A 23,953-nucleotide genomic window follows, 5' to 3' on the forward strand; every position below is an offset into this window, starting at 1 on the left:
ATTTTTCCCTGCATTTTGGTGACGAGACAGTAACATATACTTAGTTTTCTCTGTGTTTACTTCTAGACCAACCTCTTTACTTGCGTCAATTAAAGTTTGTGTGTTTTTCTTTATGGTATCCACATTATCACCCAGTAGATTCACATCATCGGCATAGGCCAACAGCTGATGTGTCCTGTTTAATTTCAGTCCCACCTGGTTTCCCCGAAACCTTCCAAATTGCATATTCTAAGGCAAAATTGAAAAGGAGTGGCGATAAAGCATCTCCTTGTTTTAAACCATTCTGGATAGGAAATTTATCGGACAAATGTTTACCTACACGGACTTTACTATGCGTTTCGTTTAAACACATTTTAATCAACCTAACTGGTTTCACTGGTATCCCAAACTCTATCAGAACATTGTACAATACTTCCCTCTTAACTGAATCATAGGCTTTCTTGAAGTCTATGAATAGCTGATGTACTGTCTCATCGTACTCCCATTCTTTTTCCAATATCTGACGAATGCAAAAGATCTGATCTGTAGTTGATCTGTTACGTCGAAACCCATACTGATGGTCCCCAATAATTTCATCTATATATGGACTTAACCTTGAGAGAAGAATATTGGATAAAATTTTGTATGAAGTTGATAGCAGTGATATCCTCGATAATTACTACAGGCAGTTTTATCACCCTTCTTGTGTACTGGTACAATAATAGACTCCTTCCACTAATCAGGCAATTTTTCTTTATGACAAATAGAAGTAATTAGATTGTGGATCTTAGAATATAATATTTCACCTCCTGCTTGAATAAGTTCTGCCGGAATTTGATCACTACCTGACTACCTGGTCTGGAATGCCTACAGAGAGTTGATGTATTTTAGTGGTGGGGAAGGAGGGGGTGTGGTTGACTTGAGAAAAGGGTAAAAGTGACGATCTTAAATTTGGCACCCAGCATGCGGCTGCCATTTTAAAGTGTATGTGTACTCGGGAATAAAAACAGAGCACAGAATTCCGTATATAGAAGTCGGTTTTGCGTTCCTTCATATGTTATTTTGTGGGTGCCGGATCTCCACGTAAATTGGTCATGCGAAATTATATACTCATAGTCTCCCGCCTTTCCGTACTTTCATAACTACCTTATTTACTCTTCTACAGCCTCTAACACAAATGAGTACCAGAAATTAATTAAATAATTATCCTGGGGAGTAAAGCGCGGTCGGTGCGTAAGGCTGACATCCTTACCGCCATCTTTGAGTCAATTGTCTAGAAAATATGGGACCCTCAACGTCTCACAACACTATGGGCCTTCACGGCCTGGTACAGCTATACCTTTACTGTTTTTTTATTGCTAGTTGGGTGGGACTACGTCCCCTGTACTGCTGCCATCTCTGGCCTATTGTACCAGCCCCAGATGATAGGTGAGGGTGAGCAATTTGTGGAATGAAAATTGGCAGGGGAAACCGAAGTACTCGGAGAAATCCTGCTCTAGCGCCACTTGTTCCACCACAAATCCCACTTGACCAGACCCGGGATCGAACCCGGGCCTCCGCGGTGGGAAGCCAGCGACTAACCGCTTGAGCTATGGCGCGGCCTATAGCTTTACTTACTTACTTATAAGAATGATGTAGTTGGTTCAGAAATGTATACTCCAGTTTATTAGACTGCAAGGCGCCACTTTCCGGACAACCATAATATTAATATTCACTGCACTGAGAACCTCATATCTCCCTTCTTGTGTTTAGTATTAAAATTCAAAAGAAGTCTAGTAAACTTTCTACAGAAGGAAAATAAAAATTCTGTCGAAACGTAAACATGCAGAGCGAATAATTAAATTCTTGAAGGAAAATATGACAAAATTGTTTCAGGTTTGGGCAAATGTTTACTGTAATTTATTTATCGAACGTTCAGTGTATGTCATAATATATGACGTTGAGGTGTAGGAAGATACGAAAATATACAGAGGCAAACGGTCGATTCAAAGAGATTCACAAAACGTAGTGTAGCTGTATACTAGTATAAGCTTATATTTGTAGCCGCTCGCCGACGTACAGTTGCCACGACTGTCGTTCGAGATTGGTTCTTTGTCTCAGTGATACGGGTGCTTCGGTTATGGGAGTGGAACACACTTCGGGTTTCATGAATTACGGGGTCTTCAGAGAGGCTAGCCTCTCCGTCTCTCTTAACTTTTGGCACTGGCCACAACAATTCGCTCCCAGCTCGCCGATGTCCCCTAGTTCTCTCTTCTGCGTCTCCTCTCAACTACAGTACACCTCCGCCCCCTATCACCGACTGTCTCTTTCTTACAAGTCCCATAGTGACATTAAAGTAACACAAAGATAATGAGAGATAGCTGTCTATCATAAACTCTTTTAGGTCACCACGGCTCACTAGCAGAAAATCGAGACCCCTCAATGCCGGTCCCGCATTATGTCAACCCATGGATTTATAATCAGGAGCGAATTGGCCACGCCAAAGACAATAGTGACACCATCAGCCTAAGGATGAAAAAGTTGGTTTACGACCCCACAGTCCTGGGATAGCATCTCGCCAGAGGAGCGGCTCCCAGGGTAAAAAAAATGCATAAACAGGTCATAGCCCAATCAAATAATTTCCACCGAGGTACATACGGTTACATATAAATGACAGCAACTAGTGAGACAGGTTCCGAATGGTATGGCCGGAGAGAAATCATTTCCTCCTCACGGCCACATCCAGCTCCCCATCCAAAGCGGAAAGTGGAAGCACAATAGATCACTGTAGGTCGCAGTGCAAGGGCCGAGAAGGCCCACCCCTTATACATTCATTCACATTCTCCTAACTCGGCCCTAGCGTGATGCTTACAATCGTCTCTTTCTAATGGCCAGGCCAATAGGCGTTAGAATTAGTTCCACATTTCCTACCTGTCTTAATGACTGATTTCTTAGGCACAGATGTGTTTATCTTCAATAATAATTCAGTTCAGTTCTTTACAATGCTCGTAAAAATGATAATAAAAATGATAATATGATATATAAAATGATATATTTGCTTACGTGTCTACTCAACAGCCCAAAAACCAATTATAAATAAGCACAATCAAAGGAAGATGAATGAAAGAAAAACAAACTCATACACACAGACAAAACAAAGAAACGCGTATCGTTTAGACAGTTACCATTCATTTGGTGCATTCATGCTAACTATGAAGCAATGAAAACAAACGTTTATTACATAAATTAATATTGAGTGCAATTAATATTTCAGTTATTAATAATAAAGAAGTACAAATTGTAAAATATAATTAAGAGAAACAATTGTGTTTCCAAATACATCAACGACCCTACAAACAACGATAGAAGTTGAAACAAACATCTGCTATACTAAGCAGAAACTTGAAGACCAATAATATTAATAAAAAAAACAAACTCCGTAGCTTTAGTCCGCAAGCGAACTATATCGACCGAGCGACCGCCGTTTGTCGGCGATGTTAGTGCCAACTTTAGTGGATAGAGGGTGTCGTGTGGTCAGCGCAACGAATCCCCACAGCGGTTGGTTTCTGTTTTCTAGACCGGAGCCGCTACTTTCCATTCAAATAGCTCCTCATTTATCCTCACGAGGCTGAGTGGACCCCGTTCCAGAGCCACTATTTCTCAGAAAATCTGGTAGCGTCGGGAATTGAACCCGGACCTCTGGATCTGTAGCCAGGAATTCTGACCAGTATACCAGAGAGGGGGTCTAGTAGTAATAGTAATAATAATAATTATAATAATATACTCACTTTTAAATTTAAGGTTTTACTCCTTTTTGGTGGTGTGAGTCTGGAAGGAGTCCGGGGTATGAGCATTACCACCTGCTGATCCTCTCTCGACTTCCTGTCGCTGGTTGCAGTGACTTCAACCAGACTTCCAATACAGTCACTGCCTTTCGCTTCATCTTCCCCGTATGTGGTAATGTTGTTGTTATTCGAATGGACTAGAATATGCCAAGCTTGGGCCCCTATTTGCAATAATCCATCTTGTAGATTTCTCGGTTCTTGGATGTAATTTTCTGAATGAGACATCGCTTTTCCTGATCCTATAATACCTGCCCACAGAAATGCCATCTGATTTGCTTTGAAAGCAGACCAATGCTAATTTAATATTCTTGTATATATTGTACTCGTATAATTGGGTTTGGGATATTTGAGCGTCCACCTGTCGCAAGCTGATTACCTGAAAGAGACAAAATATTTGTTTATAACTATAAAATTGAAGACAAAGGCCGGTATAGCTCAGTCAGTGTAGTGATTATCCTGCGTGCTGGACGAAATCGATCACTTAGTACCTGTAATATTTATGTCTACCTTATTCCACTCTGTAAACTTAATTTTCCTTGATCTCTTTCCATTAATTTTGTTCGTTTAACTTCCGTTTGGTTGTCGTGAAAGCGATAGTACCTATGTTTTAAAGCAAACAATGACAAATATTTCTCTATAATTTAATCTTCTGCAATATGGCCCCATGCAGATCTTGTGTGAACCGACGTTTCGGGGGAACATATCGCCTCCATTTTCAGGGTAGAGAAATCCACGAACGAAGAACCAGCGTGAGCAGGTGGCTGCTCCGTTACGTCCGTTCACACAAGATCTACACGGCGCCACATCCCAGACGACGTCATTCTTCATAGTCACCGCCGTGAAAACTTCAAATCTTACAAAGTATTTGTGTGTTAGAAATTTATTTTAGTCAGAGAAACCCTGGAAATCCCCAGTATTGACTGATGGCTATAGCTGAGATTTGAATGGGGCGCATCCTGGATGCTAAGAGCTCTTTCATTTAGCTACGTCTGTTTGATTTTTGTTGAATTGTTGAAAGGGTTGCAGGCTATGGAAATTTTCGTACTTAGGATATTCATGACGTACGTTTACCCCCAGGCATTCGTAATGAACAGGACAACTGTAGTAGACGTGGGCTGTACGAGTAACCCAGCGGACTTGCAACATGAAACACATTGATAGAACGGGCTAGTAGATATAGCTGAGTGAACGCTATCATTCAGTCCATTATACGTGGAGGAGTCTGTGCTAGGGATTCGAATATTTCAGATTTAAGCGCTGTGAGTGTGGAGTGTATAGTGCTGCTGCAGAAAATTGGGCAGAATTTTCAAAGCAGGTAGGAATTCACGCGATGGTAATTTTTTTTTTCTCAGGAGTTCAAGCCCGTTTGGAATGGTCACAGATTTCATGACATCCAACGAGGTAAATACAATAGCATTCAGCAGATCATAAAACACAATTTGAATTGGGGTATTTTATTTCGACGTTTTATATTTATTGCTACTGAAATGCAATTTACTTGTTCTTATTTATCGGTAAAATTTACGGAGTAAAAGATAAAAGGTATAGTTGCACCTCTGCTTAACTATTTAACTAATTATAAATTCTAATCCAATAGGTCCGTATGATTGTCTAAATACAAAATATGCAGTAGCCATTGATTTTCAGGTTGTATATTTTTTCATCTCCTCTTGCCCTCACTTTGGAGAATAGGGTTGATTTTCGCAGTTTCATGATAAATTTAGAGACGGTAGGACTCCCTGGACAGGTGATCAGCACGTCACAAGGCCTCTACTTAAACACAAGACAACACAAACAGAGAATAAACACATACACACACCAAACATCCATGCCTTGTGTGGGATTCGAACCTACGATCCCGACTTCCGAGAGAGCGAGCGAAGACAGTACATAACTTAGACCGCTCGGCTACCGTGACCGGCCAGGCTGTATATACTAAGTACGAAGCATAGCAGCCTCCGTAAGCAGCCTCCGTAGTCTAGGGGTAACGTTCCCACCTCATGACTCAAGGTACGCCGGTTCAAACCCGGCGGAGGTCGTGGAAGTTTTTAGGGCGGAAAAATTCAGGGAACAAGTCCTCCGGGAGGGACTTTAAGCCGTGGGTCCCGTGTCGTAGATTTACGGCACGTAAAAGATCCTCATGTCTCTAGGAGACCTCTGAGCAAAATTAGGTAAAAATTTTCCCGCCCAAGTAGTTTCTAATGCCTCCGATAGATGGGGGAAGTATCGGGTACCATTGCCAGTAGAGGTGCCGAACTCGCTGGCTGAGCGGGGCTGATAGCAAGCACCAGTACAGGAAGGGTATGGCGACTGGTAGAATATTAAAGGGGGACGTACAATAGATCAACAACTGGTCGCAGTGCATGGGGAAACCCACCCCCTCCAATAATGAATGAATGAGGTACGAAGCATGCCATCCTGTTGCACCCAGTTCCACTTCAGTACGACAGAAAGTTTCACATCACGGAACTGTGCTCCGGAAGGAAAAGAGAGTGACATGCGTCTCAAGATTTTACAGAACAGATGCTTCCATAGTACGTATTAAATTGTTGTCATCTCAGTTGTGTTACAAGTTAAGACTGTTAAAATGACATTTGATTCTCAATTTCGTTACATATTCCTAAATGTATTTACACCTAGGCATGCTATTATAATGTTGGTATGTAACATTTCATTTTATTAAATTAAGGAGGTGTCACAGTGATTCATTTTATATTCTGAAGCTCAGTAAAGAACCAAATTCAAAATCCGACGTTGAGGATAGGAAACATTTGGTTATAGAAAGGTATACAAGATCTGGTGAAAAAGCGTAAATGAGATTTGTTTGTAATGTTTCATTATATTAATTTCAGCATATTTAAATAAAATCATTAATTTAAGCCTTTAATAAGTGACATCCCAAATATAAAAGTACAAATTTTAAAGTTTCAAATCTGTTTATTGGTTAGAAACAGGTTTGTTATTGATGACTGTTCAGTTATCAAAAATCCTTAGATTGAGATAAATACAGACAACACAAAGTGTCGCATTTCCCTGCGCGTAACAAAATTCAAGAATCGATCATTGTACTTCTACTTTCGTTCTAACGGGACAAATATTTTACACATCTGAGGGACATGAGAACAATTAATGAGTCTTGTAGAGGGTTTCTGTTCTGATAAATGCCTCCTTAATGCAAGAACCTTGCCTCGGGTATCGACCTCAATATCGGAAATTCTCCAGTCACGTCACATGGTCTTCATTGTGTAAATGTCTTCGTTATTTCCCTCAGAAATAAGCCCTACATGTCGATAATACCGCAGACATTTCTGTATACCACTGTTCTGGATAATGCAGTAGGCCTATGTTATGCATTTAGCCTACGTGTTACGTGACAACCATAGATCTTTATAGGCTGCTTTTGCTCCAAACCCGTTGTTTTAACGTTGAAACAACCGAAGAGTCGTTATGTCTCATCCGCTTGCCGGCCCCAGAGCATTTATCACCTGACAACATTAAAGCTTCATCAAGATTCCTGCAAACGCAAACTGAGGACATAGGAAGAATGCTTTTTAAACGTCGTATTTAGTTTTGTACAGTGGGCAGCGCCATAGTTCAAGCGGTTAATCGCTGGCTTCCCACAGCGGCGACCCGAGTTCGATCCCGGGTCTGGTCAAGTGGGATTTGTGGTGGACAAAGTGGCGCTGGGGCAGGTTTTCTCCGAATACTTCGGTTTCCCCTGCCAATCTTCATTCCACCAATTGCTCCACAATCACCCTCACCTATCATCTGGGGCTGGTACAATAGGCCAGAAGTGGTCACAGCACAAGGGACTTAGTCCCACCCCACTAGCAATAAAAAAATAAAGACACAGTTTTTCACATTAATGTATTGAACAATGTATTCAGCCGATTAGAGCGGTTGCTTGTACAGTTTTTGACCACTGGATTAAAATGCTACTTGATGATGAAATATAGTATATGTCTGTATGTTTCTGTGTTTGAATTAGAATAGAATATACAAAACTATAATTTTGCCCGTGGTTCTGAACGGGTGTGAAACTTGGTCTCTTGACATTAAGGGAGGAACATAGACTGAGGGTGTTTGAGAACAGAGTGTTAAGGACAATATTTGGACCTAAGGGAAATGAAGTGACAGGAGGTTGGAGAAAACTGCATAATGAGGAGCTTCAGAACTTGTACTCTTCTCCAAGTATAATTAGAATGATCAAGTCAAGGAGGATGAGGTGGGCAGGTCATGTAGCACGAATGGGGGAGACGAGGAATGCGTATAGGATATTGGTGGGAAAGCCAGAAGGAAAGAGACCACAGGGAAGACCAAGGCGTAGGTGGGTGGACAATATTAGAATGAATCTTAGAGAGATAGGATGGGATGGTATGGATTGGATTGATCTGGCTCAGGATAGAGACCAGTGGAGGGCTCTTGTGAACACGGTAATAAACCTGCGGGTTCCATAAAATGTTAGGAAATTCTTGAGTAGCTGCAGAATTGGCGGCTTCTCCAGAAGGGCTCAGCTCCATGAGTAAGTAAGTAAATGTTTCTGTGTTTGTGTTACTCTGTTTAGGTACAGATCGGCAGTAGACCTATTCCCCTGTCCATTATGTCGCAATGAAAATGAGGTTCGTCCAAAGAAATTTAATTTATTATCTAATAATTATGTTTTCTTTGTACGAGTGTATAAAGGCAGGTAAATATGGGTGCCATGTTTGCTCACCGAAGAGCTCTAACTTTTGTCTCCGAAATTACTGAACGGATTTCAGTTGAATTTTGTACCGATATCCGAAATATACACTGCAATTTATTGAAATAAACTTTGAGAAATGAGATGTTAAGATGTGGACTGGACTTAACTGGCTCAGGATAATGACCCTTCAGGTTCCAAAAACGCACAGAATTTCAGTCTGTTAATACTGATACAGATATTTAAACTTTGTCGTATTGCCGAACCATTTGTTAGTTATTTTCATGTTAGAATGTTATCCTGAATTCTCCTCGTAATGACGGCACGTGAACACGTAACTATAATTCGCTACGTTTTTAATACTGTGTGATGATATTCAAACTGACGGGCGGAAGTTTAGATTGTGAAAAGACTATTTGAGCAGTAAATGTAAGCTACTGACATTCATTTGTCCTTGAAAAGAACCGCAACTATGCAGCAAAGAATATGATAACATTAAAACATGTTGTGCCCCCAATGATGATCCTGCAACACTTGTAAAACCTTCAACAGTAATGTGTAATCAGAATATGCAAGAATGAATGTGTAAAGTAAAAAGTAAAGCTATCCCTGTAACAGGCCGTGAAGGCCCATAGGGTTGTGAGACGTTGAGGGTCCCACATTATCTAGATAAGCGGCTCACAGATGGCGGTAAGTTTGTCAGCCTTACGCACCGGCCGCGCTTTACTCCCCAGGAAAATTATTTATTTAATTCCTGGTACTCAAAAGTATTTATATTTTGCTTGGTTCAGTTCAAAGTAAGTTTTAACAGAATTGAGAATAATTCAGAAGAAAGAACCTTGTCATATAAGCCGTTCTTTCAGTAGACATATTTATGTAAATAAAGGAAGCTATGGCGGACTGAATGAGTACGTGTCTTGTATGAAGTTGTCAAGACAGAACTTAGATGAGGAAACTTCAAGGAATGGGACAATTTACGTAGAAGACTGAGATAAAATTGGACGATAAGATTTCAATGGACACCAAGAAGCATCTGGTTTACTACAGTAGATCTGACTGAGCTAGCTCGTGGTCGAATGGAATTGTGGTTTAACTGTTGGAAATGTTGTATTGGAGAATCAGTTTATATGGAAATTATATGTAAACACTACTTATTGGTTTATGTGGAAGAACTGTTACGTCATGTCAAGACAAATTTTATGGCTGTTTCGTGACGTTACATACTTTAAAATCGCATAATAATTTTATTGATTATATGGTCTATAGTTATTTTGCAGCATGAAGACAGTTTCCATTAGCACATAAACAGATCGACATCAATAGGAAAAGTTAAATGGTGTATTTCGAACAACAGAAATGGGTCATGCATGTGTCAAACAAGATAAATATTCCTGTGAAAATTTATCCATAATACTTCTCTCTTCTTCACATAGACTGACTAATGTTATTGCAGGTTATATAAAGAAAGTCGGTGGAAGGAGTTAAATTCTCGTCGGGTAAGTTTATCCTCTCAGTACTTTTAGGAAGTCAGACTGGTATTGTTTACAAACGTGTTAGGAACTTGCGATACCGATGGTAAAGGAACCTCATACTTTTCGTTTAATTTAACACGAATTTATATTATAATAGCCGGTCCCGGTAGCCGAGCGGTCTGAGGCATGTACTGTCTTCGCTCGCTCGGAAGCCGGGGTCGTGGGTTCGAATCCCACTCAAGGCATGGGTGTTTGGTATGTTTATGTGTTTATTCAGTGTTTGTGTTGTTCTATGTTTAGATTGAGGCCTTGCGACGAGTTAATCACTCGTCCAAGGAGTCCTACCGTCTGTAAAATGACAAAACGAAAACGAAAAACAATCTCGACACCTTAAGGTATAACAGGAGCGGATTAAGCAAGAAAGTATATTGTAATTATATAAATAATAGGCTACAATTACGCACATGTTTATTCATTATGAGTGTGAAGATCTGAAACTTCGGCATAGGTCTTAGAGCGCTTGGTCTCGTCCTTCTCTTACTGATATGTGAGTCAGAAGCTTTTGCAGAGGTAAGGGCACGGAAAATAAATACCATTTCTACCATTACTACAAATACAGCAACAGAATTTCGGGACATTAAAATATATAAATAATACACTAATCGCGTTTGTCACGAATCTAGCAGATTCTGTCTGTCGTCTTAATAGGAAACTTATAAATCTGAATTGTTATACTATGCAACTGTAAGTGAATACAATAATAATAACAATCCATGTTAGGTGGGTCCCTGTCACCACGGCATGGCGCGTCCTCAGGTTGCGGATGGAGGAGACGCCCTCAAGTTTTGGAGAGAAGCTGCGAATATATTGAATAAAGAGTCGCGGACAGCCGACAAGGGGTGGGCCTCCAGCTTGGGGGTTGGGCGTGGGGCTAACAACTCCTCACCGTAAAAAATCATTATATTACGAAAATGACTCTTCTCCAAGTATAATTAGAATGATCAAGTCAAGGAGGATGAGGTGGGTAGGTCATGTAGCACGAATGGGGGAGACGAGAAATGCGTATAGGATATTGGTGGGAAAGTCAGAAGGAAAGAGACCACAGGGAAGACCAAGGCGTAAGTGGGTGGACAATATTTGAATAGATCTTAGAGAGATAGGATGGGATGGTATGGACTGAATAGATCTGGCTCAGGATAGGGACCAGTGGAGGGATCTTGTGAACACGGTAATGAACCTTCGGGTTCCATAAAATACTGGGAAATTCTTGAGTAGCTGCAGAATTGGCGGCTCCTGAAGAAGGGCTCAGCTCCATGAGTAAGTTAGTAAGTAATAACAACTCAATTCAATTCTTTATTATTTATGTATCCAGTCAACAGAGGCAAGGCCAATTACAGACACAGCACAGTGTAGATACAAGTAATTACATTGTGGACAATCACAACATAAAGTCAAAGACAAATTACAGGCAAGCACTGGAGGAAAACACGTTAATGCACAAAAGTAAATAAGCAAAAAAAGCAAATAAAGATGAGGAGAGGTAACAGGAACTATAGACCATAGAACATGAGGATTAAGTAAACGAAATCCTGTTCAGAGGGACTGAAATATTCTAAAATAAATATTTATCTTTTAAAATACAATGATTATTATGTATATCATTTACTTTAAGATTGATATGCTCTACATTTTGGCTCAGAATATATCGTATTTACGTGATCTTAAGAATTATCAAAATAAAGAGCTAATATTTTCCTAAACAACATTTACAAATTGTTCATTATAATGGAGAAGAATTTTGTTTTCTGTGAAGTAGGAACCGAATTCTGAATGCTATTTAGATTAACATCGTGCTTCAAATGATTTAGAAATAAATAAATAAATGAATAATACATATGTACATAAATAAAAATCAGACAGCCTTATGACCTACCTCTATGGACAGTTGCATCTATTATTGGTTTTCACTTCGTGAAAAGTAAACTCATAATACAAGTACAGCACTGCAGCCATACTTGGGATAACACAACTCTGAAGAAATGTAAGAGCAATAAGTGAAGAGTATGGAATAAGAAACGAAACAAAAAGGAAAAAGTCATAAAACTATAAACAAAACCGATAATGCGAAAGGAAATCAAATGTACTCTCATAAGAACTGAGGATCTCCAAAATTCAATGGGGAAATTCATTAAGTCTACATAAAATGGAACACGAATTGATTTTCAGTTGTAAGGCATTTGTGATATAAAAGCTCTTGCCTGGGGCTCTCTTCTCTCAAATTTATGCTGGTAGAAGCTTGATCTTCCCTTCAGCTCTCCACGTGTAACCGCCATTAGAGGAAACTGGAAATTGTGGCAGTTCTGCCATACAATACAGAATTCTGCAAGTCATGCTTCACAACAGAGGACCGGAAGCTGAGACTTTGTATAACCCAGCGACTTTGACTTTGTTGTCTCCACCTTTACGGTCACTGGATTACGATAACCTAAATGGGCACTTCCATTATGGCAATCCTCAGAATACAGAGATATTAGAAATTCTGATAAGGCTTCTGTGTGACGAGTTAGGAAATTGCAAATGGATCAATGAGATTATTGTGTGAGAATCGGTCAAATAAAAGCCTCTGTCTGAAAGGTCTTCTTTCATTCCCGTTGTGAGAAGTCAGTCTTTGAACATGCAAATATTTATTATCACACGTGTTCTGAAGATTACCATCTTCTGGAATATAATACCACATAGTCGACTGAAAGAAAACCGATGTATCAAAGGGATAATGTCTCCGTCTTCAAGGTGTAAGGACAAGCCGGGAAAGGAAAGAACATGAAGAAGAAGCACTGCAACACTGCTATGTGCTCGTTTCTTGCCCGGCTTATTCTTCGAACCTGAAAATAGAGGCGATATGTTCTTCCGAAACGTCAGTTGATTTTCAGCGGTCTACACGGCGATGTATCCCAGCATGTAGTAACCCATCATAACCACGGCTGTGAGAACATGAAATCCTACACACATGTTTTGATTTCGCTGCATATGATTCTCACACATGCTTATTGTTGCGCCTTGCTGAATGTCATTATCCCGAACGGGATAACACGGCGATTGACCGAGTGTGGATGTTAATCGGAATTCAGCTGCGTTGGAGTTTCTTCTGTTTCTCTACAGACCACAGTAATAATTTAAGAGTGTGTTCAAATAGGCCTTGGCCTTTTCCTCTCACATATATTTCCATTTATTTTTCTGAATCTTTTTGCAACAAACACTGCGTCATAGTAAGCTACGTAATCTCAACAGCTGAATAACGCGTAGTTGTAATGACCGAGTGGACAGCAGAAAAGAATACGACGTTTGAAGAATGCATGAAATTCAAGTACAGCTCTGTCTGTGGAGTCGGGGTCGAATACCTCCACCGTAACCCTGCGAGTCGTAGGAGGCGACGAAAAGGGAACCAAATACCTGGGGGTATAACTGGGCCACCCTGTTCCTTGGGGATATAAATAGTGTGATCTGGCCCTGCAGATTCGGGGGGTCTCACATCTGATACAGTGAAATATGATCAGAGTCCCGCGGGGCCTCGGATCTGAGTATGACTGCGCTGACGAGGCTCAGCAGCAATTGTAAACGACAGGTCCATCTTCTCGTAAGAGAGGATATTGCATAAGGGCTATGACAGCAAGTGCTCAGTTGAAAAAATAGTGGTCGTGGGTCTTAAGAGGGTTGTCGCCAAGACGAACTCATACGAAGTCATAAAGTAATCCTCAATGTGGGGCCGCTCCATAGCTCAAGCGGTTAGTCGCTGGCTTCCCAACGCGGCGACCCGGGTTCGATCCCGGGTCTGATCAAGTAGGATTTGTGTTGGACAAAGTGGCGCTGGGGCAGATTTTCTCCGAGTACTTCGGTTTCCCCTGCCAATCTTCATTCCACCAATTGCTCCACAATCACCCTCACCTATCATCTGGGGCTGGTACAATAGGCCAGAATTGGCCGCAGTACAAGGGACTTAGTCCCACCCCACTAGCAATAAAAAATCTGTCTGAAATAAACGAGCGTCAAAGCGAGTGAATGGCGCAAAATAGCAATCCACACGCATTTTGAGAACACACATGTTCAAAACCGAAGTACATCATTACACCCCTGTTACAGGTCCATTTATCCGGCAGTCAGAAACAGAAATTGCAATTTATTCCACTCCTAATTTAAACAGATCGGGTTTCTGATACTCTCAGAATCAATACGATATTTTTGTGCATGTGTGGGTATGTGTGTGTTGTGTTTGATAATGCAGTGCACGAGGCGTGTAGTCGATCAGACTAAGCAAGCAATGGAGGCAGATGTCGAGTCGATATTGAGATACACGTGGCACGCCAGTAAAGTGGCCTGCTCACAAGTACGTGAGAGAAAGCAAGCAGCCAACTTTCTCTCATAGAAATTTCAATACGGCATTATAATCGTGGTATCTTTCATTCGTCATAAGCTCTTCCAACTTTTATTCTTTGATTTTTTTGTTATTAGCTGATACAATAAAATGCTCCAATCTTAGAGCATTAAGATGCAACATATCAGGGGTTAGGGTCTAGTTGTGGACACTTCTGAACATGTTAATAAAATATCGGATACAGCAAAAGATGAATTTCTTTACTATATGAGCACTTCTTAGCTTTTTCAAGAAGTAACCTGCTCTATGGCGTTTGTCAGGACAGTCTTATGAAACACAAGAAACGGTTGTTGCCGGAAGCAGAGATGGTATATTCAGACTCACATACGAGTATCTTATCGATGTGAATAACAACGCTCTTTTAAATTGTGACAGATAAAACAGGACTCCTTAGGCTGAGTATGGATTGCGCGCGGCTGCCGCGCACAGCTGTTCTTTTGCGGCAAACTCATTCGTTTGTTTGCCGTGTTCGTGTCGAGCGTCGAAGCGCGGCAGCCGCATGCAACTGTTGATCGACGCTGTTCTCAGTTCTCGGAACGCCACAAGACCATCTTAACTGAAAGAGCGCAGCACACTGAAATCCCTTTGCCGCGGGACAAAGAAGCGCCAAGTTAACGAGCGGCAGTGTTCGTTCTGCCGCTAGCGGCAATATAGTATCGACTTTGCGAGGCAAAGCAATGAACACTGCAGCGCGCGGCAGCCGCGCTCAATCGATACCCGGCTTAATATGACAGTATTCTAGCCGCTAACAGTTTTATTGACGATTCAAAAATAAATAATGCACATGTAGAATTCAGGAAGAAAAAATTATTTTGACCACGTTCATTTCTATTAAAAAGTACGAGACTTCGTGACTGGACTTTTAAAAAATATATAGGTATGTAGTTGAGACTGTTATGCCAAGATTTCTCCAGGAATCGAATGAAAGGGCATTAAATACTTTTGGTTTGTGTTATTCATAAGAGCTGCCGGTCACAATTGACATTCTTTGTGGCCGCTCTTGAAAATTGACGTTCTATTGTATAACATATTTATTTTAAAAACAAATTGATCATCATTGCTGTGGCAATACTGTATCTCATTGTGACATCAAAGTAGAATTTACCTCTGTCACAGTTCATATTAGCGAAGTAATTCGAACGATTTGTTGCTATGAGACCTGGCTTGACATGGACGATATTGATGTGCTTAGCAAAGCTCTATTCAGTCCAGCACTATAGGCGATGAGTGATAGGTATCGTGTCGCAACATTCGTTGGAATAGCAATTTCATTTGTAATTGTTAACTGTGTATTGTATTGTAGTGTTGTTGGTAATAATAGTAATTCGACATGAATTTCACCCAAACGCTATTTACCAGACGTCCAAAGCATATTGTAATTTCATCGATGTTTCGGAGTAAGTTAAAGGCAAAGCTGTCCCAGTGCTTAACTAATTCAGCACTATCCCATTAGACGTATGGGGGAGTGGATGTATAGATCCTCATTTCTTCGTAGTACGGTTCTGAAAAGCCGACCGCATAAAGAATTCGTGTATATGCAATATAAACGTGTGAAATATGAACTTGGGAGGAGTGGGTGGAAGGCGATTCTCTCAGTACACGAAAAGGCAGCGGGTATGGGAGGCCTGCTTTATAATTGCCATTAGTTCCTACTCTCCTGCATAGAAAACCGAAATGACCACGCGACACCCTCTATCCGTTAAATTTGGCACTCGCCGACAAACGGAGGTCGCTCAGTCTGTATAGTTCGTTTGCGACTAAAGTCACGGAGATAGTTCCTACTCCATTCCCATACCAAAGTAAAAGACGAGAATGCGACGAACACGTGTTACACCTCTTCGCTATCTGGCAGCCATAGACGCATCCAGCAGTGTTGCGAGTCAGCAAAATATCACGCATGCGCATGAAAGTCCCTTCTACCACTACTCTCAGTTTCCCCACCGCTTTGGCCATTACTTACAGCGACAAAAAATAAAGTCGGATAGTTTTTCGACAGCGATGTATATCGCCTTAATTAGTGCCCAAGAGACTTCGTTAGATATCTGTAATTATAGTGGTGCCAAGCTAAAAATTCTCACTGATCGCCCCCCACTTTACCGCTCTTCATTTCGTGTTCCCCTTTATCCCCACCCTTCCACATAAATGGCTAGATTACTCAGTCTGCAGCAGTGTACAGGCGGGGGAGGCAAGAGGCAGGCTAGGATCGCACAGTGGCGGCACAGACCCACCTCTCCTACCAACACTTATCCCCACTATCTATAAAAATTTTGGGGAGCTCAACTATAGCTCGAAGTCAGTTCCCTTACGTAATAATCTTATGAACTGTATATTACTTCAGTTGATAAATTATATATACTTGTATATATATATTATTTGGGAATATTTTTCAAGTAGACGAATAATTATGCGTGATTGTGCGTGCGTAGAGATGGCGTAGGGTATATTTTTTCGAAAATAGTATATCAATTTGTTTATAAAACTATTCAAATAAACCACTGTAGCTCATTTTTCTCTTGCAAATATGGACTTGTTTACATATCCAGACAGTAAACAGTTAAGTTATTACATTTAAACATTAAAATTATCATATATCTACATTTAAAATTAAAAACCTGTGTCATCTCAGCCGAGAAATTAACTCAAGTATTTCGTTCAATTTTCTATACAAAGCTATCGACCATACCTTATTTTCAGTTCAATATATATTTCATAATAATGTTTCTATAGAGAAGTGATGAGAAGAGACGAGGCAGTGGGGCTTGAAGTTACTCTCCCAGCAATTTCTGTAGAGACAGGAATTCATATAAGACCTGTATATCTGTATTCTTATCTTACATATGCTGAATAGAAGTTAACTGCACTTGCAAGTTTTGGGGAATACAGTATCCAGTAATGTCAGTTATAAATAATATTATTCACAATGAAACAGTATTAACATAAAAGTAATGTTAATGTAAGAGGCCGCGCCATAGCTCAAGCGGTTAGTAACTGGCTTCCTACCGCGACGGCCCGGGTTCGATCCCGGGTCTGGTCAAGTAGGATTTGTGGCGAACAAAGTGGCGCTGGGGTGGATTTTCTCCGAGTACTTCGGTTTCACCTGCCAATCTTCATTCCACCAAATTCTCCATCATCATAATCACACGGGACAAGTACAATAGGCCAATCAGTGGCCGACCTACCGAGTGGACCCAGCGGGACTCCACCCCACATTAAGCGAAAAAAAAAGTTAATGTAATAAAGAACATTTAAAGTTTCGAGTAAGAATTTATGTAGTAATTTTCATACACGTTATGTAGATTCTACTGTTAATAAGTGCATTAGAACCTTTCTGTTCATCAGCCGTGTAAAAGACGAATTAAGAAATAATTCTTCTGTCTCTATCACCAGCGTTGATGTGGGGTACATGGTTCGCTTGCATACGTAGCGGATGACCACAAAGTCACTGATATACACGTATATGCATTTCTAAATAATTTTGTTCTATTCTCATCTTGTGGTGCAAACTTGTCACACAGACACTTAAGACTCTCCCTTGTGTGAGACGTTCTGGAATATGCTTCGAAGGGTCCTAGTTTTCCTAAGCGTCCTGTAGGTCGATCCCCTCCTATCTGTTCTAGAGTATCAATCCTGAAGGAGGCCAAAGGACAACACTGTTCACACTCCTCAGCGATAAGAATAAAATCTCACGTCAGATCGGCCCGAGGGAAAATAATGAATATAATTAAAAAGTGTAAGAAGTGTGATGTCGGTCTGTGAATTTTGGGGTGCTTTTAGGAGCACTGTACCAAGGTGAGAATCAATTATACCGCGCAAGGGAGGATGATATACTTATATAAACAAATACAAAAAAATCTATGTATATTGAACAATATTAAAAGAGTAAATAGCAGTTTTCTGGGATTTGGCGCCGTGTAGATATTATGTTAACCGACGTTTCGGAGGAACGTATCGCCTCCATCTTCAGGGTAGAAGAGAAAAGAAGAAAATACGCAAGAGAAGAACCGGCGTGAGCAGGAGCAAATAGACTAATGTCGAGAATAAACCCAGCTGTATAGAGCAGGAAGGGAAGGGAGAGGGGGAGGGTACATGGGAAATGAGTAGAGTGAGGAGGGAAGGGGTCTGGGCAGGTTGGGCCAGCAGGTAGCAGGTTAGAGCAGGTATAGGATATTACAAAACGTTAATTAATTCCGTCCAGTATGACCGATGAAGTTTTTCCTTTTTAATATTTTATCCTTTACATGTTTCGGATATAAACATAATTAGAAACCACTATAAAAATATGTTTTGTGAATATTAATATATACGTTTAGATTCACTGTCATCTTAATACAATGTACAAACCTAATGTTTTTAACAACTAGAGCGGCTTGTACCAACACATTAAAATATTCATTACAGTTAGTACATTTAAAAAATATATATTAAAAAGATTTTTTGTTAAAATTTTTAAACCATATTGGTTCTTGTCTCTTCTTTGAAACAACTGAAACAAATCAAACCTATGTATATTGAATTTTAAAATATTCGAATATTTATAATTTACGGCTGTGTACACTTTTGTAATAGCGGCTTTTGAAAGTGAGATCCACTGCAGCAAGGCAAATTAAACATTGCATTTGAATATAAGTAAATATGAAGTAAAGAAGGTGAAAGTTATGATAAGTATTTTAACTGCACAAAATTAAGATGTCCTATTGTGATTCCACAGCTCTTTGTTCGGCCTCGGTTGTCTTTTCAGTTTCTTAATCCAGACACAATCGATAAGACTCCTTGGACGGGGATCGGCCCGTCTCTAGACCTCTACCTACACACAGAAACAAACAAAAAGAGAACACAGACATTCATGTATCGAGTGGCATTCGAACCCACGATCCCAGTGTTTGAGCATGCGAAGACAGTTCATATATTAGTTCGCGCGGCCACTGTGATCGGCAGATTAAATTATAAGATTCATAGAAAGAAAAACGAGAGAGGTTAGAACTGTAAAAATTTACTTTATATTTGCAGCATCCTATTTGGGTTGATTTAAACATTTTAAATGTAGCTTTTAATTTAATATCCTTGAATATTTCTAACGATAACCTACCATTATTGAATTCAGAAAATTCTGCCACCATACTGTTATAAGCAAATCTTAGTCTGTTGGGTTGTTACCATATCTTGTCTGACGTAGATGGATCAGAAAACTGGAAATCACTTTAGTCACTGTTGATATTTTCGTACGCAAATTCGGACGACTGTTAACGGAATCTACCGTTTAAGCGTTTAGAAGATTGTGTGAAAACTAGTCAGTCGGTACTGTCGAACGAATATTTAGGTGCTCTTAGTAGATTAATCCTTAAATCAATCGACAAAAACAAATATGGGCCACTTTAGAATAAAACTAAGAACACAATACTTTTGCCTTGAGGCTACCAAATACGTTCCAACTCATTGACCCACGGAATATTTAGCATTACACTTATATGCATATTGCATGCAGGAAAATCAATAAAAATGAACATTTAACAAAATCCGGAATTATTTAAAATTCTTTTGCAGTCATACCATCAATCGAAACTTCATGAAGCGTGTTTTGACATTGAAGCTAGCAAAGTAGTCTTCCTGAGATTTCGAGTAAAGTATGAATGGAAATAACTGGCATTAGAAAAATATGTATTCCGCTAATTTTTCGATAAGTACTTGACGAAAAAGAAGAATGTTCTGAAATGAGAAGTATGAATTTGAAGAGAAGTGCCGCTTACTGCATAAGCCCAGCAATCGACATATTGTGTTGATTATTGGAGATCAGATCACGTTCGGAAACCGGACGTTTGCCTCTGCGTGTTAACATCCTGTAGGGACTATGCTCGAGCACGGTATGTGTACTGTAAAAGGTCGAACCATTTACGTCTTGATTAAAGTTACAACACCACACTACCCTGAAGCGGCTACACCGGACCATTGTCATTTTCAGGGTAGATCAGGCCTATCCAACAATTTTAGCCTCCTGAGCCACTTCGAAATATTGTTCCTAGCGGAGGGACGAAGGCAAGAATTCCGAGTTCTGTGCCGCATTACTTACCATCCAAGTTTCTTCCTGCAAACGACATTTGGGCCCTCGCAAATTCCTCCAACTGGCAGACCGAAATTAACGGCCGTGGGGATTCGTTGCGCTGACCACGCGACACCCTCTATCCGCTGAAGTTGGTACTAACTTCGCCGACAAGCGGTGGTCGCTCGATTGGTATAGTTCGCTTGCGGACTAAAGTCAGATAGTTAGTCTGTTTGTTTGTTTGTTTTTTTTTTTTGGTGGGGCGGAGGTCAACATGAGCTCAGGCAGGAGGGAGTGAGGACGGGGGAAAGTCAGACATCTCCTCTTCTGGGATTCTCGTGAAACAACAAGTTGTAAAGAGAAGGATTTTATCTATCTATCTATCTATCTATCTATCTATCTATCTATCTGTCTGTCTGTCTATGGCTATGGCGCCATAGCTCAAGCGGTTAGTCGCTGGCTTCCCACCGCGGCGGCCCGGGTTCCATCCCTGGACTGGTCAAGTGGGATTTGTGGTGGACAAAGTGGCGTTGGGGCAGGTTTTCTCCGAATACTTCGGGTTCCCCTGCCAATCTTCATTCTACCAATTGCTCCAAAATCACCCTCACCTATCATCTGGGGCTGGTACAATAGGCCAGAAGGCAGTACAAGGGACTTAGTCCCACCCTACTAGCATTAAAAAAATCTAACTATCTATCTATCTATCTGTGGCTCTAGAGCCCTTGTGAATCTTGGTCACTTTTTCAGTTTTTAATCTACACGTATACAGTCAGTAGGAATCCTCGGTCGGGGGATCAGCCCATCGCAAGTCCACTACCTACACACAGAACAACACAAACACAGAATAAACGCACACAATACACACATCCATGTCTCGAATGAGATTCGAACCCAGGATCGCAGTTTTCGATAGGGCGAAGACGGTTCACGCCTTAGACCACCCGGCCACTGTGGTTAGCAGAAGATATGAGAGCATATATATATATTTATTTATTTATTAGCAATCAGAATTAAATACATTCTTTAAGCTAATTTGCTAATTCAAACACCGTCCTCGTGTGCTTATTGTATCGTGATGAGGGCTCCTCCAATGAGAGATCCTCTTCAACCATCAAGTAGATCTGCTGGCCATAATTTCTTTAGCCTCCTTCGTAGTTGTTGTTCCAGTAAGGGCTGCAGTAATATATTGCTATGGTGTCCTAGTTTATCGTGGTGTTTTATGCTTCTTTCTTGGATAACTTCTTTGATGAATGGTACATTGAGATCTGATTAGTCACATACCAAGGAGCATTTGTGAGCATCCGCAGTATTTTTGACTGCCTTCGTTGCATTATGGCTATGTTCGATTTACTGGCGCATCCCCATAGTTCGATTCCATAGGTCCAAATAGGCTTCATAATTGTCTTGTAAAGAAGTAGTTAGCAGATATGACAAGGATCAATACCATACTTTCAAAGCATTCTTAAAAATAAGTATTCTTCCATGCTGAATACTTCGAGACAATCAATAAAAAAATGCACTGTCTTCGCTCGCTCGGAAGCCGGGATCGTAGGTTCGAATCTCACTCAGGGCATGGATGTTTGTGTGAATTTTTCTGTGTTTGTCTACAGGTAGAGGCCTTGCGACGAGCTGATCACTCGTCCAAGGAGTCCTACCGAATGTGTAAGATCTAGAAAAACCGAAGTGAACGGAGTTCATGGAGGTAGGCCTAGGCCCACTGGGGCTGTAGTGCCAAGGGGGGGGAAAAAATCAATAAAAATGGTCTTAAACGAACTTAAGATAATTTTTAAGCAAACACTTGGCTACAAATTCCTTCTCTCTGGAAGTTTAGTTACCGCGTAGGAAGAAATCTTGGTGGTGTCTACTGGGACTACTCTCCGTTGGCTACTCATTTTCTCCATGTTCAATATTAAGACGCTGCAGGTGAGGGTGACAACGGACCTACAAAATATGGACTGAAACGCTAGGTACAATTGGCGAGTATAAGAAATGTATTTCTAATTTTAAAGTGGGAATCGGTTTTGAAACTCTTGACTTTCATGATTTCCACAGGAGGTCTTTTCAAATGTGGAATTCGGTGCCAAAATACGTATTTGTATGAGACTAGGCATGCCAATTGGGCCAAACTCTGTAGGTTCCACCTGAAGAGGAGACGGAATCCAGTCTCCGAAACGCTGTGTTTTAGATAAACGGAAGAACGTAATAATTGTAGGCATTTTAATGCCACTCGCATAGGTAGCGTCCAGTTGCCGTTCCTTCGGGTTCCGTTGCTATGGAGTTCACTGCAGAATTTGCAGAAAGTTATCGGGACTGGATCCCACTCAGGGTCTGAACTTGTTACCAGACAAAATCAATGTCAGCCCCCAAGGCTCTCTGGTGTCTTGGAAGCCGCTAATATAAGGTAACTAGTAGATACACTGACGCCTTAAAGACGAAAATGTTTATTTAGCGTCATTGATATTGGTGATGGAGCAGAGCGGTGAAATAAACAATGACTCAAGGAAGAAATCTCACAACAGCATTAGCCGTTACAGGTCTCACTTGTGCTGTTCATCTGTAACTCCGAGGAACTACTCGTAGCTTTGCCTTGAGAGGAACTGCACGGACACTGAAGCTTCCTGTGTTCTGTAAACAAAATTCTAATCCTAATGAATGTAAGCTGGTAACGCTACTACCACTCCTGCTGCTATTCCTCTTATTAGATAACGAACTGATTAACACCATGGAGTCATTCTTCAGAAGCCAGTAGTCTCTAAAGTTCTCTGAAAATATCCAGCCTTTTATGCTACCCTAAGTTTCATCAGCGTCTTCACGAAAGCTGGTACCTATTCTGTGAAATATGTAGCCTCGATAAGGACCTCATAGAAAACAGCGCTTCAAACAATTCCTTCACTGTTGCCTACGGACATTGCTTAGCGATGGTTTTTGTTCTGGTCCCTTATTCTAGTTGTTAGGCCTCATGTTACGATACTACTTATATTTATATAGGTACTAGATATTTAATATGTTACCAAACTGGTGGTGGTGAATTTGACTTTTCTGAAACCATGCTGACAAGATACAATTTAGACCAGGGGTCTCCAAACTTTTCGAACCGCGGGGCACATTAGGTAATTCAGCACTTTCAACGGGTCGGATAAAATGAGAAATTAATAACTCTAGGTATATGAGTTTTATTGAAAGCGCAGAATTTCATAAACTAAATACAAAGTGCGTGAGAATAAATTATCGTATATTAATGACAACAGACAGTAGCAGCAAATGCTCATATTTTAATCACAAATTATAATAAAACAATTAATGTGAATGATGGAACTCTTTTTGCATTCTTAAAATCTGATTAAATTGAGGTTAAAATTTTGAAACGCTAATCACAAGTAGCGACTTTAAATGTTCACTGGATAAATTTGCCCTGTATTTCGACTTGATGTACTTCATCTGGGAAAAAAGTTTGTTCACACAGATATGTCGTCCCAAAAATTGAGATAAATTTACAAGCAAATTTCTTTAAATTTGGAAATTGCTTAGAGTTCA

General features: G+C 40.5%; 1 protein-coding gene across 1 annotated transcript in view; it reads right to left on the reverse strand.

The window, feature by feature from the left end:
- LOC111864672 (phospholipase D3) overlaps nucleotides 1-23,953 on the reverse strand; it is an 86,104-nt gene that overhangs the window by 53,063 nt on the left and 9,088 nt on the right. The window contains exon 2 of the mRNA XM_023852079.2: nucleotides 3,747-4,179. Coding sequence (XP_023707847.1) covers nucleotides 3,747-4,070 — 324 coding nt within the window. The 5' untranslated portion in view covers nucleotides 4,071-4,179. The remainder of the gene's footprint in view (nucleotides 1-3,746; nucleotides 4,180-23,953) is intronic.

Source organism: Cryptotermes secundus, unplaced genomic scaffold (genome assembly GCF_002891405.2).
Source record: "Cryptotermes secundus unplaced genomic scaffold, Csec_1.0 scaffold326, whole genome shotgun sequence".
NCBI classification, from domain to species: Eukaryota; Metazoa; Arthropoda; class Insecta; order Blattodea; family Kalotermitidae; genus Cryptotermes; species Cryptotermes secundus.